The sequence below is a fragment of the Macaca nemestrina genome, chromosome 2 (assembly GCF_043159975.1).
Source record: "Macaca nemestrina isolate mMacNem1 chromosome 2, mMacNem.hap1, whole genome shotgun sequence".
Lineage (NCBI taxonomy): Eukaryota > Metazoa > Chordata > Mammalia > Primates > Cercopithecidae > Macaca > Macaca nemestrina.
The window spans coordinates 111,866,683-111,883,472 of record NC_092126.1 but is presented as its reverse complement, the minus strand read 5'-3'; the positions used below and the strand labels follow the sequence as shown (position 1 = coordinate 111,883,472).

General features: G+C 50.8%; 2 protein-coding genes across 7 annotated transcripts; one reads left to right on the top strand and one right to left on the bottom strand.

Moving 5' to 3' along the window:
* Positions 1–2,098: 2,098 nt before the first annotated feature.
* LOC139361960 (translation machinery associated 7 homolog) lies at positions 2,099–6,283 on the bottom strand. Its single transcript, XM_071091652.1, has 4 exons — positions 6,168–6,283; positions 6,013–6,068; positions 5,843–5,930; positions 2,099–2,294 (listed from the first exon to the last, which is right to left on the bottom strand). The coding sequence occupies exons 1-4, from the start codon at positions 6,181–6,183 to the stop codon at positions 2,260–2,262; spliced, it is 195 nt and encodes a 64-aa protein (XP_070947753.1). The 5' UTR covers positions 6,184–6,283; the 3' UTR covers positions 2,099–2,259.
* Positions 6,284–6,334: 51 nt separating this feature from the next.
* On the top strand, positions 6,335–14,709 carry LOC105480404 (coiled-coil domain containing 51). Of its 6 annotated transcripts, none has more exons than XM_011739219.2 (4): positions 6,335–6,385; positions 11,723–12,042; positions 13,005–13,169; positions 13,710–14,709. In XM_011739219.2, exons 2-4 carry the CDS (start codon positions 11,731–11,733, stop codon positions 14,466–14,468), a joined length of 1,236 nt encoding a protein of 411 aa, XP_011737521.1. In that variant the 5' UTR covers positions 6,335–6,385; positions 11,723–11,730; the 3' UTR covers positions 14,469–14,709. The 6 variants fall into 6 exon arrangements, with proteins under 6 accessions (XP_011737521.1, XP_011737523.1, XP_011737520.1 ...); XM_011739218.3 differs by having other exon boundaries at positions 6,353–6,494; XM_011739220.3 differs by having other exon boundaries at positions 6,361–6,494; positions 11,844–12,042.
* The last annotated feature ends 2,081 nt before the right edge of the window (positions 14,710–16,790 follow it).

Genomic DNA, 16,790 nt, shown 5'->3' with positions numbered 1-16,790 from the left:
TGGATGAGGAGTATGAATAGAGCTGTCGTGTGCAGACATCTTCGGGTATAGTGAATGTTTCACATATGTACATTTGAGGTAGGCTTAGGGAGGAGGAAAGTCCAAGGAGGAGTGATGTTTGGAGCTGTTCCTGTGTGGGAGGGGGTGGGAGCTGCCCAGGCTGTTAACATTCATTCCTCTGAGTGCTGGAGTGTTTTTTTTTTGTAAGCCCTGGTTGCATAGAATAGGGCTCAGGAGGTCAAGGAAGTCCCTCTGTAAATGGCACCTGGGCTGTCCTACAGGTTGAGTCAAGTTAGCAGGATAGAGGGGTAGGAGGCCGGCACATAAGACTAACACGAGAATTCTACATTGAAAGGGAAGCCACAGAAAGGCCAGGTCAGTTACCTGTGGCGAAGACAGAGGTAAAGCTTCACAAAGGAGCAGCAATTTGAGGTGGGCTTGCGTGCCTGACACATTTTATTGGGCAGCTGTGGTGTGCAGAACAGCGGCAATAGAGAACTGGCAATGGAGAGTAACAGGAGCAAGACCCTTTCAGCCTTACCTGCTCAGTGCCAAACTTCACCTGTGAGTGTCCCAGGAGTTTGTGAAGGCATTAAATAAAAAGATTAAATGAAAAAGAGAGTGCTATCAGGGCCTTCAGTGTCTAAGGAGTTGAAAAGTTTTTTGGAGTAACTGGTAGTCTCCCTCAGATAGCTGCCCAAATGTTGCATGCTTAATTGCTGCAGGACTCTGGTCCTGGAAAGAGACAGGATTGTTCATTTGTTAAAGGGGGATAGGTTCCACCAAGTAACTTGCTTTCACGAACAGTGTCAATCACTGGTGCTCAGGCTTGTTTTAGCAGCATACGGCTGGGTGCCAGCTGGCAAGGCCCCATAGGGAATGCCTGAAGCCTAGAGAAGGGTGCTCCTGGCTGTGCAACTTTCTGGAGAGGACCAACACAGGCTTCCCCCCGCCCCCCCATCCTGCGTTAATATCTAGTACATTAATCATGAAAGTTTTAAATATTCTAAAACCTAGTTTTGATTTAGCAAAGCCCCATAATGGTTCCAGAGCTCTCTTTGTGCTTCTGAATTTTTTTTAAAAATATAGGGTCTTGTTCTGTCTCCCAGGATGGAGTGCAGTGGTGTGATCTTGGCTCACTGCAGCCTCAAACTCCTGGGCTCAAGTGATCTTCCCACCTCAGCCTCCCAAATAGCTGGGACTACAGAAGTGCACCCCCACACCCAGCTAAGCGTTTTAATACATATTTAGCATACATTATGGTCTCACCCCCAACCCCTTGCCTGGCACTAGCACCGGCACCCCCTCCATCCACCAGCAAGTGGGCTGGGGCTTCCTGCAGCTGCTGCCCTGGACCTGTTTGGTGGGCATGGGGACTTCACCACCAGCAACTTGGAGGATCATATCATTTGCCCTGCCCTGCCTCTTCCACAGTAGAGAAGTTCCTTGACAACAGGAACTGTTCCCTGGTACGTACCCCAGTGCCTGCATATAGCACACGCCTTACATGAACAGATGAACAAGTCTCACCAAAACATTCGGCAATCTGGATGTCACAACATAAAGATGGGTTTTAAAAGCACAAATGCTGGTCAGGCACAGTGGCTCATGCCTGTAATCCCAGCACTTTGGGAGGCTGAAGCAGGCAGATCACTTGAGGTCAGGAGTTTGAGACCAGCCTGGCCAACATGGTGAAACCCCCCTCTACTAATACAAAAAATCAGCCAGGCATGGTGGCAGGTGCCTGTAACCACAGCTACTTGGGAGGCCGAAGCAGGAGAACACCTTGAACCCGGGAGGTGGAGGTTGCATTGAGCAGAGATCATGCCACTGCACTCCACCCCCTCCCCCGCCAAGAAAAAAACGTGCAAATTCTTCCACTAACCTCATGTAAGGTATTGTCAGGCATACAACCACACGAGGAGGACATCCTTTCAAACAAACGAGTTGGTTTAATTTCAGGTGATACAAAGTTTAGGGTAGAACAAAGACCAAAGAGCAGACTCTGGCAAGGTTCTGAGCTGGTTTTACTTTAAATTCACAGTTATGGTAGGAATGACTTAGTGAAAACAACTAAAGAGATGATGAACCACTGTAATTTTTTTTTTTTTTTACAAAAGTTTATTCTTAAATGTACAACAGCTCCAAGACAACACTTAATTCCAGCTTTAGGTGGCAAAAGATGTTATGGCAGGGAATATAGACGTTTAAATAAGGATGAAATAAAGGGTCACCATCTCCTCAGGCACAAGGAACAGCTTACTTTTTGCCAGATTTCTTAATTCCACCTGTGGCTGCAAAAGAAAAATAGTCACAATTAGGGAAAAATATAGTTCTTACGGTAGAAGCCCCATGGACCTGCTGTGGACCTTAGTAAAGCCTGGCTTTTGTACTGGGCATTCGTTTTAACACAAGCATGGATAACAGCTTCACTGATATTGTCTGTTCTAGGTAAAGGTAAAATGAGGATAAGATGGAGTTTACAAGCAGTGGCTGGCTGCGCACTGGTCTAGATCTACACTCCTGTATACTTCACAGATTGGCTTATTTAATCCTCATGCCCTATCAACCCATTTTACAGAAAAAGAAGTTTTTTTTTTTTTTTTTTGAGACAGAGTCTTGCTGTGTCGCCCAGGCTGGAGTGCAGTGGCACGATCTCGGCTCACTGCAACCCCCGCCTCCTGGGTTCAAGCAATTTTCCCGTCTCAGCCTCCCGAGCAGCTGGGACTACAAGCCCCAGCTAATTTTTGTATTTTTAGTAGATGGGGCTTCACCATATTGGTCAGGCTGGTCTCGAACTCCTGACCTCAGGTGATCCGCCTGCCTCGACCTCCCAAAATGCAGGGATTACAAGTGTGAGCCACCGAGCCCAGCCTTTTTTTTGGGACAGAGTCTTGTTTTGTCACCTAGGCTGGACTACAGTGGTGCAATTTTGGCTCACTGCAGCCTCCGCCTCCCGGGTTCAAGCGATTGTTTATGCATCAGCCTCCCGAGTAGCTGGGACTACAGGCACACGCCACCACATCCGGCTAATTTTGGTATTTTTAGTAGAGGTGGGGTTTCACCATGTTGGCCAGGCAGGTCTCGAACTCCTCACCTCAAGTGGTCCACCCACCTCAGCTCCCAAAGTGCTGGGATTACAGGCGTGAGCCACTGTGCCCAGCCAAAAAAGAAGTATTATTGTTAGGTGTTGTTCAAGGTATGTGACAAGCCAGGATTCCAACCTGAGTTGTCTGACTTCAAAGTCCACATTCTTAACTGCCACGTTACACTGCCTTCCATATTATGATCCTGGCACCTGGTATACTCTACTAATTTACAAATCATCATATATGTGGAACCCAGTAGGCGATTTAAGAAACAGTGTAGGATTGGGCCAGGCGCAGTGGCTCACGCCTGTAATCCCAGCACATTAGGAGGCTGAGGTGGGCAGATCACAAGGTCAGGAGATCGAGACCATCCTAGCCAACATGGTGAAACCCTGTCTCTACTAAAAATACAAAAATTAGCCAGGAATGGCGGTGTGCACCTGTAATCCCAGCTACTCAGGAGGCTGAGGCAGGAGAATCACTTGAACCCAGAAGGCGGAGGTTGCAGTGAGCTGAGATCGCGCCACTGCACTCCAGCCTGGGCGACAGAGTGAGACTCCATCTTAAAAAAAAAAAAAAAAAAGAAAAAAGAAACAGTGTAGGGTTATATATGCCTAATACAGGAAAGAAGATCCAAAGGGGCCTGACAAAATAAACCTTAAAAAAAAAATATTAGATGATGCTCAATGACAAACAACTAGCATAGAGTTACACTAAGGACTGATCTTTTCCCTATACACAATCACAGATTAAAAGAGGGTGCAAGATACCTTTTTTTTTTTTTTTTTTTGAGATAGGATCTCACTCTGTCTCCCAGGCTGGAATACAGTGGCGTGATCCCAGCTCACTGCAGCCTGAACTCCTGTGCTCAAATAATCCTCTTACCTTTAACTCCTGTGCTTAAATGAGGCTGCCTCAGCCTTTTAAATAGCTGGGATTACAGGAAATGAGCCACCACCACCACGCTCAGCTAATTTTAAAATTTTTCTGTAGACAGGGTCTCCCTTTGATGCTGTGAACTCCTAGCCTTAAACAATCCTCCTGCTTAGGCCTCCCAAAGCACTAGGATTATGGTCGTCAGCCACTGTGCCTGGCCCCTTACACCATTCTGAAAAGGAATCTCAAGAACTAGAATCTCAGTGCTGGGTAGGTAAAGAATAATGGATCAAACCCACTGGGAGAGAGGTCTTGAGAAGCCCCGGATGACACTCCCACCATCCTTGTCTCCATCATGCCTAGTGTGGCTCACAGTGCTCAAATAGGGCATAAACAACTGTGGAGAAAATAATCACTAGTTGGATGAATGTAAAATAATGCTTAAGATGCACATAAAGTACTAGAACTGCTAGGCCTGAAAAATCTTTTGAAATGTAATGAATTCCTCCTACATAAAAGATGTAAAGGCCGGGCGCGGTGGCTCAAGCCTGTAATCCCAGCACTTTGGGAGGCCGAGACGGGTGGATCACGAGGTCAGGAGATCGAGACCATCCTGGCGAACACGGTGAAACCCCGTCTCTACTAAAAAAAAAAAATACAAAAAACTAGCCGGGCGAGATGGCGGGCGCCTGTAGTCCCAGTTACTTGGGAGGCTGAGGCAGGAGAATGGAGTAAACCCGGGAGGCGGAGCTTGCAGTGAGCTGAGATCCGGCCACTGCACTCCAGCCCGGGCGACAGAGCGAGACTCCGCCTCAAAAAAAAAAAAAAAAAAAGATGTAAAAAGGTGGAGGATTCAGTTAGAAAAGCATATGGAGCAACAGCACACTGAAGAGCCTGGACTTTATCTTTTAGTCTAGGCACACCCAGAAGTAAAAAGACTCAGAAAGCAAAAGTATAGAGATAATATGAGTACCAAAAAAAAAGGGTGGCCGGGCGCTTTGGCTCAGGTTTGTAATCCGAGCACTTTGGGAAGCCCAGGCGGGTGGATCACCTGAGGTCAGGAGTTGAGACCAGCTTGGCCAACATGGTGAAACTCCGTCTCTACAATAAATACGAAAAAAATTAGGCGCGGTGGTTCACGCCTGCAATCCCAGCATTTGGGAGGCCGAGGCGGGTGGATCACGAAGTCAGGAGTTCAAGACCAGCCTGGCCAAGATGGTGAAACCCTCTCTCTACTAAAAGTACAAAAATTAGCCGAACTCCGTCTCAAAAAAAAAAAAAAAAAAAAAAGAAAAGAAAAATTAGCCAGACGTGGTGGCAGCCGCCTGTACGCCCAGCTACTTGGGAGGATGAGGTAGGAGAATCGCTTGAACCAGGAAGGCGGAGGCTGCAGTGAGCCGCGATCGCGCCGCTGCATTCCAACCTGGGAGACAGAGTGAGCCTCTGTCTCAAAAAAACAAAACAAAACAAAAAACACACAGAAAAACTTCGAAGTCACAGAAAAACTTCGAAGTCAAGTAACGTTCAAACACTAAGAAGGCAGTAAAATACGAATTTGGGGCAAGAGATTGCGGAAGACACTGAGAAACTTAACTGTATGAATCTGCGTCTGAGGTAAATACATTTCAATGTTTCCGTTTCTGCATTCCCTAAGGAATGGAAGTCCAGACTGCCTGGGAGGCAGGAGACTTCGTTTCCAGCTCCCGGCCCTTACTGCTGCTGCAAATCCGAGACTGGCTAAGGACCATCCGCTACAGCGGACGTCGGAAAACGAGACCTCGCAGTTCAGTAGGCAGGAAAAAGGCATGTCCGCGCCCTCATCCCAACAGACGCTCATAGCGTTTGGCCAGCTTGAGCTACATTCAGCCCCCACTTACCCAAGGGCCCCTTCCCCGCGGCCTTCGCTTTTAGCTCCTCGAGTTTCTTCTGCTCCTCTTTTTGTTTCTGCTTGAAAGCCTTATCTTCCTGGGGAGAGGCAAAGGGGGTTCAACTCAGGCCTGTTTCCCAGGCCCTCCGCACCCGCCCGTGTCTCCGCGCCCGCCCTCACCTCGTCCATCTCCTTGGCCTGCTTCTTAGGCTGTTTCAGTGGCTTCTTCTTGCCCCCTGTGGGCGACACGAACACGTTCGGCCTGCCCCTGCCGCCCGGTCCCCGCCCCGCCGTCCCCGCAGTCCTCACAGTCCTCACCGTCCCGCAACACTTACCTTCGCGGCCGGACATCGCGCCTAGCGCCCCTTCCCCAGACCCTGCCACCGGAAACGGCGCGTCTTCCCCCACCCTCTGTCGTAGACAGCGGGGCGGCCCCCCTGATTGGCTCCTAGTCAGGAAGTTGAACTCTCGCTACCGGATGCGGCGCTCCAGGGGCGGGGACTAACAGGTCAGAGGTCAACTGAGTGGCAGACGCTAGGTCCGGCCGCGCCAGGTACGAGGAACTAGGGTCGTCCTGCCAGGGTAGAATCCGGAACCGTAAGAGGGGTACTTAATCGGAAGGCCCCCCAGGCCTGTGGCCGTGCGCGGGAAGAGCACTTCAGGTACACAGCAGGGCATGTGCATGTGCAAAGGCCTTGAAGCTCGGCGCGTTCCTGGAACCGAGGAAAGCACAGCTTGGGTGGAGGTAGAGTAGGCTGGGAGATGGCAGAAGTGGGAGGGAGTTATATCACATGGTCCTATAGCTTTGAAAACCCCTGTAAGGAGTTTGTTTTATAATATAGTCAGGGGTGCAGCAGTTTGCGAATTCTGTTTATTCATCTATGAAAATGGTCTAAAAAATTTATTTTGGTCATGGCCATACAACTCTGTGAATATGCTAAAACCACTGAATTGTACACATTGCGTGAATTATATGGTATGCAAGTTGTTGCGTGAATTATATGGTATGCAAGTTATATATCAATAAAGCTTTTTTTTCCCCCCCGAGATGGAGCCTTGCTCTTGTCGCCCAGGCTGGAGTGCAATGGCACGATCTTGGCTCACTTCAACCTCTGCTTCCTGGGTTCAAGCGATTCTCCTGTCTCAGCCTCCCCAGTAGCTGGGATTACAGGTGCCTACCACCATGCCCGGAAAATTTTTGTATTTTTAGTAGAGACGGGGTTTCGCCTCCCCAGTAGCTGGGATTACAGATGCCCGCCACCATGCCTGGAAAATTTGTGGTAGAGACGGGGTTTTGCCATATTGGCCAGGCTGGTCTCGAACTCCTGACCTCATGATCCTCCTGCCTCAGCCTCCCAAAGTGTTAGGATTACAGGCGTGAGCCACCGCGCCTGGCCAAAGCTCTTAATTTTTTAAGTAACGGTGCTGAGTGCTGGGATGCTACAGTGTCCAAAGATTAGGCAGATGAATACATTTTTTGCTGGGTATGTACTATATGTAGGTACCAAGCTGAAATTCTAGTGAGTGAGACAGACTATAACCAAAGCAAATAAATGAGATACATATTGTAGGTCATGTGATAGGTGCATGGAAAAAATAAAGTGTAGACAGTGGGTCAGGAGTGCTAGGGTGGGAGTGGGATCGCCATATCTGATAGGGTGTGTGTAGACCTCCCAAGGGGCTACTAGTTGAGCAGGACTTGAAGAAGGTGAGGGAGCAAGCAGCACTGATAGCAGCTGTCATGAAGGCCCTGAGCTGGGGACAACCTGGTGCGCTCCAGCAACTTCAAGAAGATCCATGTGCTTGGAGTGGAGTGAGGAAAGGGAGACTAGTGGGAGATGAGGTCAGAGGAATGAGAGCCAGTGGGTAGGTTCCCTGTAGGCCATGGAAAAGACAGGCTTTTACCTTGAGAGAAGTGGGGAACCGTTGTAGGGGTTGAGCAGAGAGACATGGTCCCACCTGTGTTTGGAAAGGAACATTGACTCTGCTGACAATAAATTGCAGTGACTGGAATAGAAGCAGGGTGATGTCTGTCAGGAGGCTCTTGGGATAGTCCAGGCTAGAGATGTGATGTAGGTCATTGGGACCATTTGGTAGCAGTGGCAGAGGTGAGAAGAGGAGGGATCCTGGATTTGGAAAGCCAGTGGCATTTGCTGATAGATGGATGTGAGGTGGGAGAGAAATGAGGAATCAGGGGTGATGCGAGGTTGTTGGTCTGAATACTTGAACCTGGTATTGCTGTCATCCATGTTGGAGAAGGCTATGGGAAAAACAGGTTTGGGAGGGGAAGATGAGATCTCCATTAGATTTTCAGGCAGACGGGCCGGGCGTGGTGACTCCTGCCTGTAATCCCAGCACTTTGGGAGGCTGAGGTGGGTGGATCACGAGGTCAGGGATTCGAGACCAGCCTGACCAACATGGTGAAACCCCGTCTCTACTAAAAATATAAAAATTAGCTGGGCATGGTGGGGTGCCTGTAATCCCAGCTACTCAGGAGGCTGAGGCAGGAGAATTGCTTGAACCCGGGAGGTGGAGGTTGCAGTGAGCCGAGATTGCGCCACTGCACTCCAGCCTGGGCGACAGAGAAGACTCTGTCTCAAAAAAAAAAAAAAAAAAAAAAAAAAAGATTTTCAGGCAGAGATACAGGTTGGGAAGTTTGATAAATGAGCCAAGAACCCTGTGGAGAGAGGTATGGGCTGGAGAAGTCAAGAGTATAATTTTTTTTTTTTTAAAACAACTTTATTCATGTATAACTTGCATACCATACAATTCATGCAATGTGTGCAATTCAGTGGTTTTATTATATTCACAGAGTTGTATGGCCTTCACCAAAATAAATTTTTTAGACCATTTTCATAGATGATTTTTAAAACCACAGGACTGGATAAGAGAGGAGTCTGAGTGCTGAGCGCTGGGGTGCTGCATATTCCAGAGGTTAGGCAGATGAGTGGGCACTGGAAACCAAGTGAAACGGCATGTGAAGGAGGAGGGGGTGAAGGCCAGATCAGAGGGAGATGGATGGAATCAGAGAAGAGGAACAGAAACAGTGAATTCAGGCAGTCTGTCAAGGAGTTTGGTTATAAAGGGAACCAGAGAAATGGGGCAGTTGCTGGTGGGGGTGTCAGATCAATTACTGAGCAGTGTCTCAGGAAGAGAGAGGATTTGGGCCCTGGGGCACAGGTTGGTCTTCCCTAGAAGCATGGGTTTTTTTATCCTGAGGATCAAGAGAGGAGGTGGAAATGGGGCAGTTACTGGTGATTGGGAGTTTGTGGAAGTTCTCTTCCAACTTTTTATTATTTTCTTGGTGGAAAATGAAGCAAGCAGACTATCAGGCTGGAAGTGAAGATGAGGAACATGATAGAGGCTTGAGGAAGGGGCAGTTGGTAGGAGACAGCCATCTACATAGATGGGAGAATGGATCTGAAGGGGCAGGATTCTGAACTTGACCCTCAGGGCCCTGCTTCACCTGTCCAGCTTCTCCATCCATTCATCTCTGCTTTTGCTTTCCAGTTGCACTGACTGCCTTTCAGGTTTTGAGCAATCTCAAGCACTTTCCACCTTTTCTCTTTGCCAGGAACATTCTTCCCCTTGGTGGTTGGGGGGCCTGTGAAACATCTAAGTGGTGACATCCTGGGGGCTGAGAAATGGGGCCTGGGGTTGGGGGCTGGTGGGGTGGTGGAGAGCCTGAGGGGAGGGACTGGAGTGGAGAAACAACTTGGGGATTATTGCCACATTCCCTTATGAAGTCTCTGTTGTCACCCAGCTTAGGTTCTAGTGAGAGAATAGGCAACACATAAGGAAATGTGTCCATCAGGAGAAAAATAAAGCAGAGAAGCTAGCTGGGGAGGGAGTGGTCAAGGAAGCCTTACTAAGAGGTGATATTTGGGCAAAGATGAAGATGTCAGGGTGAGCTGAGTGGACTTGTGAAGGAAGAGTCATCCAGCTGGAGGAGGTGGCAGAGCACAGAGCAGCACAGTGGCTGGAGCAGAGTATGGCAGTAGAAGGAAGAGGATAAGGGCTGAGAGGTCTCAGGGCTTCTTGGCCACCGCCAGGTGAAATGGGAGCTTTTAGGGGATTTTGATCAGAGGAATGTAATCTGATTTTTGTGTTACGGAGCCTTGGGCTGCCATATGCAGAACGTGGGGGTGGGGGAGGGGAGGGAAGAAAGCGAAGATTGCACAAGAGACAGTAGAGTAGTTGTCATCTCTGCCAGGAATGGGTGACCTTCCTGGGGTCTAAAAGTGGGCAGCTAGTAGAGGCGGTGCTGGGAAAGGAGGCTGAGAAGGTTGGAGGAAGCCAAGAGGGGCAGTGATGTTGGGAAGAGAGGGTGTTGAAAAGTGGTGCCAGCCATGGTGGACACTGCATGCTTTGTTCGATGAAGGATACACCTGCAGGGGTGTTATAGAGTCCCAGCCTGTGCGTCGTGGGTGCTGGCCTTGAGGCCTGGGAGTCTGACTGGCTGCTGGGGCCTGGATGGTATGCACCCTCATGGCTATGGAACCCAGCCTTATGAAGGGGGCCCAGGGGTTTGGATGTGGCACGAGCTTGGGACCACTGTCACAGTGATGTTCCCTTCTGTGGCTCTCAGCTCAGGCCCACTTTGCCCAGAAGACATGTTTCTACCCTACCAGCTGTGTTTTCAAAGCCCCTGAGCTTCTCCAAAGACAGCTCTTAGCACAGCATGATGGAGAGGAGGCTAGGGTGCTGTGGGGGGCCTCTGTCTCACATCACCTTCCATCAGGAAGCCCCTTTCTATTCTGTATCTGGAGCTCCTTCAGTTTCTTCCTGTCTGCAGCTCTCTTTGCTTTTCTCTCTCTGGCCTGGTCTGTTGGCCACCAGGTGTCGCTCTCACAGCCAGGATCAGCGCTTAGGGACTTTGAGGTGTGGTTTGGCCAGAGGAGGGTGCTGTTGGCTCAGCTTTTTCTGAGAAAACGGGTCACCTGGCCACCTCTTTGTGGTCCTCAGAGTCACTGGCACTCTTGGGCTCAGGTGAGGCCTGATTCTGGATAACAGGAGACTCCCTGCTGTTCAGGTAATGAGAAGCAGGCCCAAATATCAAAGCAAGATGGAAGAGGGAAAGATGAGAGAAACCTAACCCGTTGAGCAATGGCAGGTTGGAGAGGAAAGAGAAAGTTTATGGAAGTCAAGAAGTGTGAGACTGAGAGTTGGTGGCCTGGAAAGTCTGGGGGCGAAGACGGATGGCGTGAACCTAAGAAAAGTCCTCTGTGGCAAAAACAGTTTTGTTTTGTTTTGCCCTTGGAATTGTCTTAGAGGAGAGCTAAGAGTTTTCTGTCTTGGGTCACAAATGGCCTGTGTCCTTAGGCCCTTGCACAGAATTGAAACTCTGCTTCCCTTGTGCTGAGGCAGTCCTTAGAGAGTCTGGGGAGTTGGTTTTGAGGCTGTTTAACAGAAATGATCCCGGATCTTAGTCTTCCTGAATTCCCCTGAGTTCTACAACATTGCAGGGAGTATTTATGCATCTTTGTGGGGCTTTGTCAGCATGTATACAACTCTGGTTTCAAAACTGTCTTTGATATCAGAAACCTGGACATCAGGATTCTCATTCAAGTCACAGCAGAGAGACCTGGGGGATGTAGGGAAGTGGGTAGCAGGGAAGGGCCCGCTTTGTGTGGCATGGTGGCAGGCACTGGAAGGAATGGTATCCTAGAGGCTCTTCCCCAACTGCGTTCCATTGCCCAAGAGCACCCAGGGGAGAGCCTGACCATCCTCTTGCCACAGGGGCCGCAGTCTCTGGGCCCAACAGGGTGGTGCTCAGTTTAGATGATTTTAGTGAGGATTAGTCTGTTCAGAACTGTCCCTAGGCCTCAGAACGGACTTATGTCCAGCCTTTCTCAGCTGTGAGCTGACCTGTCTGGCGTCCCCCTCACAGATCTCCTGATGGCGGGGCGCAGCCCTGGGTTTGCCATGCAGCACATCGTGGGTGTGCCCCGCATACTGGTCCGGAGGGGCCTCCTTGGAAGGGACCTCTTTATGACCAGGACTCTCTGCAGCCCAGGCCCAAGCCAACCCAGAGAGAAAAGACCTGAGGAAGTGGCCCTCGGGCTGCATCACCGCCTCCCAGCACTGGGAAGAGCCCTGGGGCACAGCATTCAGCAACGAGCGACCTCCACAGCCAAGACTTGGTGGGATAGATATGAAGAGTTTGTTGGACTCAATGAGGTTCGAGAGGCCCAGGGAAAGGTGACAGAGGTGAGGAGGGGAGCTGGGGTGGCTGGCCCTGCCCTCTGACTTGGGAAATGTGCCAAACCAGTCACGTGGTGCTGGGTAGCCACATCCAGACTTGTGTTTGGCCTCATTTCTCATGTGGAAACCTGGGCTTGATGCTTCTGGGGTGAAGGTCTCCATGTAACTGTGCCACCTACTTTCTCTAAAAACAGTTACTGTGTACTAATAAGTCCCTGGCCACTAACATCCAGTCTGTGAGGCCAGCAAATACTTCCTTTGTGGACTGTTTGGGGATTGATGGTGAAAGTTACCTGGGGCTTGCTGCAGTACTGTTACTGTGTGTAATTACAACATCTTTTGCGAAGGTAGAGGGCAGTAGGAAATGTCACACTGTGAGTGGAAAGAGCGAGTTGTGGTTGTCAAGTCCTTTGTGGTGGCAGAAAAGCACTCTGTCATCTTTGTTCCCACTCCTGCTTAGGCATGGAGTAGTGTAGCAAGGTGGGAAGAACCTGGGGTTCAGCGGGGGCTTTGAGACAAACAGTGCCATTTCTTTCCTTGGAGATTTTGAGCTTGGCTGAGCTGGTGTTTCCAGGTCTATAAACTGTAGGCTGCAGCAGTGCCTTTCATGGCATTGTTATGAGGCATATATAAGGCAACACACGGGAAACAGCCTACCAACACACAAGCCTACCAACACAGGTTTGATGGACACAAATTGTGTGCATTGTTAGCTGTTTTCAAGTTTTTTCAGGGGCATGTTATTTCTGCTTGAATGGCTGAATCTCGTGATTCTGATGGGTGTGGCCCAAGGCTGCACTTTGAACACCACTGGGTGAGCCAGGATTAGTGTCTAAGGAATTCCATTTCCACCCTTTGCAGCTCACACCCCAGTGACCTCTTCTTAGCCACAGCCTCGCTGGGAATGCAGCTGAGCCTGTGTGGGTGTGGAGAGAAGGTGCAGATGGCCTCCGGTTTTCTCTTTGCAGGCTGAGAAAGTGTTCATGGTGGCCCGAGGGCTTGTCCGAGAGGCTCGGGAGGACTTGGAAGTTCACCAGGCCAAGCTGAAGGAGGTGAGGGACCGCTTGGACCGTGTCTCCAGGGAGGACAGTCAGTACTTGGAACTGGCTACTCTCGAGCACAGGATGCTGCAGGTAGGCACCTCAGGAGGCAATCCTTTCACACCTGGACAGTGACCCTCGCCTGGCAGATCATGGAGGGGCCAGGTGGGAACCCTGACTGGTCCTTAATCAGAGGCCTGGTACAGAGGTGAACCAGAAGCTCCTACGGAGGGACAGAACCCCAAGCTTCCAGAGCCTGTCCATCTACTTTCTTCTGGAGTGCAGGGGCCAACTGTTCAGAGCAGTGTAGCCTGGGACCCAGAATGCTGAGGAAGGAGAACCATGGAGGGGCTGGCCCAGGAAGTGCTGGACACTTCCCTTCGTGTAGACATAAGTACACCTCTGGTCAAACCCAGGACTGCTCAGGTGGGACGATCATGTAACTCACTTTGCTCACTCCCAATTCCTTTGCCCCTCTGACCCAGCCGGGTTCGTGCTACCTTCATTCATTCAGCAGGGGTCTATGGAACATGTACTCTGCCAGGCACAAGGTAGTGAGCCATCTGTTGGTGGCTATAGCTGCAGGGCCACCTTGTCCCCATGTAACCCAGTAACATGGCTTTGCTTCTGCAGGAGGAGAAGAGACTTCGCACAGCCTATCTGCGTGCAGAAGACTCTGAGCGCGAGAAATTCTCCCTCTTCTCTGCAGCTGTGCGGGAAAGTCATGAGAAGGAGCGCACAAGGGCGGAGAGGACCAAGAACTGGTCCCTCATTGGCTCAGTCCTGGGGGCCCTGATTGGTGTGGCTGGCTCCACCTATGTGAACCGTGTCCGGCTACAGGAGCTGAAGGCCTTACTCCTGGAGGCACAGAAGGGGCCTGTGAGTCTCCAGGAGGCCATTCGAGAACAGGCGTCTAGCTACTCCCTCCAGCAGAGGGACCTCCACAATCTCATGGTGGACTTGAGAGGCCTGGTACATGCTGTTGGGCCGGGGCAGAGCTCTGGGTCACAGGCAGGTACTCCCCCTACCAGAGACAGAGATGTAGACGTCCTTTCAGCTGCCTTGAAAGAGCAGCTCAGTCATTCCAGGCAAGTCCATTCATGTCTAGAAGGCTTACGAGAGCAGCTTGATGGACTAGAAAAGACTTGTAGCCAAATGGCTGGGGTGGTTCAGCTTGTAAAGGCTGCAGCACACCCAGGCCTGGCGGAACCAGCAGACGGGGCTATGCCCAGCTCCTTGCTAGAGCAGGGGAGTATGATCTTGGCACTGTCGGACACGGAGCAGAGACTAGAAGCCCAAGTCAACAGGAACACCATCTACAGCACCCTGGTCACCTGTGTGACATTTGTGGCCACACTACCTGTGCTCTACATGCTATTCAGAGCCAGCTAACCCCTGGCCCCTCCTCCAGAGGGTCTGAGGCAATATCTGTAAATGTGGATTTAGTTAGAGACTTGTAGCAATGAAGTGAGCCTTTGGGGGTGTGTATAACCTCAATCTGAAGGAGCAGCATCTGTGTCACTCACCAGCAGGCACACTTCACTTTGCAGACAAGGTTCATTTACATTAATTATCAAAACTTTGTGCTAATGTCCAATTAAAATATCCTGAGTTTTATTATTTAAAACAATCAGACTGAGTTTTTTTCATTGAGAATCAAGATCCAAGACTTGAAGGTTGGGCCTGGAGTTGGGGTAGTCACCCCCTTTAGTTCCTCTCTCATCTCCTGTCTGTCCTCTTTTCTGAACTGTTATGGATGCACTCCTGAGGCCTAGATTTTCATTTTGAATTTCCTGGCCTGCCCTCCACTTACCTGACTGTCCGATGTCAGATGGCCTGGGAGTTCCAGCGAGTGGAACCTAGCCAGCTGCCTACTCATTGGTGACCACGGTTACTTCCCATCTCCTGGATCACTTTCTCTACCATGTGGGGGAGAACTTCCTGGTTCTAGTACTGGAGGAGTGATCAGAGGAAAGCAGGGAAGAAAGACTGGGGGAATGGTTGATAAATGTTGCTGGGGACATAAGTATAGGAATTGATGGCCAATCTGGATCCCTGGTATAGAGAGTGCTTTGGGCAGCACTGGTGTGCCACTGGGGCTGGGTGCACCTCCACACAGCCCGGGGAAATCTTCCACAGGCATAGGCAGAGCTCAGGACACCAGGAGTGTGCATGGAGAGGCAGTGATAGGGAAGAGGGGGTCTCCCACGGGTGGGAGGTGCAGTGGGGGCATGTGTATGATCTCTTTTCAGAGGGGAACAGTGACCCATGACCTCCTGGACTAAATGGCCATGGGTGGCCTTGTGTGCCCTGAGTAAACAGGAGCTTTGGGCTAGTATTCAGTCCTGGTGTTGGAGTATTGGAAGTCAGGCACGTTCCAGAGAACCCACTCCCCTTTGAGAGCGCAGGGTAGCTGTATGCAGGGGCTGCAGGTGGGGGCTTGTTCACTGGTGTCTGTGCAGAGCTGTCAGAGCCTGTGGAGCCAGGAGTGTTTCCCATAAGGCATACTTTCTTCTTGGAGCCTGTGTTCAGTCTTGGGCAGTGAGTATGGCCCAAATGCCCCCCACCTCAGGTTCTCAGCACCTGGTCCCTCAGTCACTCTATCCTTGGCGAGTAATGGCTCCCCAGAATGGCATGGGATGGAAAGACCCTGCGCTTAGAGTGTTCACATTCCTCATAGGGCAGTAGGTATCGTATCTGTGTACAGATGAAGGGGGTTGTGGGGTTTGGAAGACCCAGTTTCCTCTGAGGTGAGATAGGTCCTGAAGGGTGTGTGCTTGGATGAACGGATTTGGGGAGGGAGGGATTCTGTGCATGTGAAGGGGGCTCCTGCAAGCTACATAGGCAGGAAAGCCAAAGTGGGTGAGGGACTGGGGCAGACTGTCCTGGCTGGGGTGGTGATGAGTGTGGGGGAGTTGCGCAGCATGAAGTCAGAGGCCCGGGGTACCAGGTTGGCAGTCTGAGGTGAGAGGCTAAGGGTGAGGGATCCAGGGAGGGATTGCTATGCTGCTGCAGAAAAGGTGCTAAGCACCTGGACTCAGATGCTGGAAGTGGGAGTGGAGGAAAAGGGGTGACCTGACGGGAGACCCTTGATAGCTGGCGGGAGGTGGGAAGAGGGTGTCTGTAGCTCTAGGGCAGTAGCCAGTGTGGATGACCTGAATCTCTTGATTGAGGTTCACCTAGCCTGTGGAGGCCTTGGAGGCTTTCAGATGATGCGTGTGACATTTTTGCCTCCCAGGAAGCTGTGCCAATGGCTTTTAGCCAAAGTCCTCCAAAAGTCCTAATGGGATGGGCCAGATTCTGGCTCCTGAGTTAGCCGTGGGCGTGCCAGGGTGTGAATGGCCCTGCACAGGGGACAAATGGTCCCCAGGAGAGAACCCTTCTGCCAGTGTTTCCTCCCGCAGAAGGCCCAGGTGTTTGCCAGTGAGAGAGCCCAGACTTGCTCAATGCTTCTCAGCTTGGGGTGGGTCCAGGTCTGGGTCCTGGGCTGGGAAGAAAGGAAGGAAGTGAGCCCTTGCTTGTGCGCCTCTGCAGCCCAGGTGCCCTGCCTTCACAGCCCCGCTAGAGGTGGTATCACCCCCACTTGCTGGTGAGCAAATAGGCTGGGGGGGTTGGTGTCAGGTTACATGGCTTAGTTGATGGCGCAAGCCCAGGTCCAAAGCCCATGTTCTCAAACAGCCAGAGGTGGGGCCAGAAGGAGGGACTGGCTGTTGG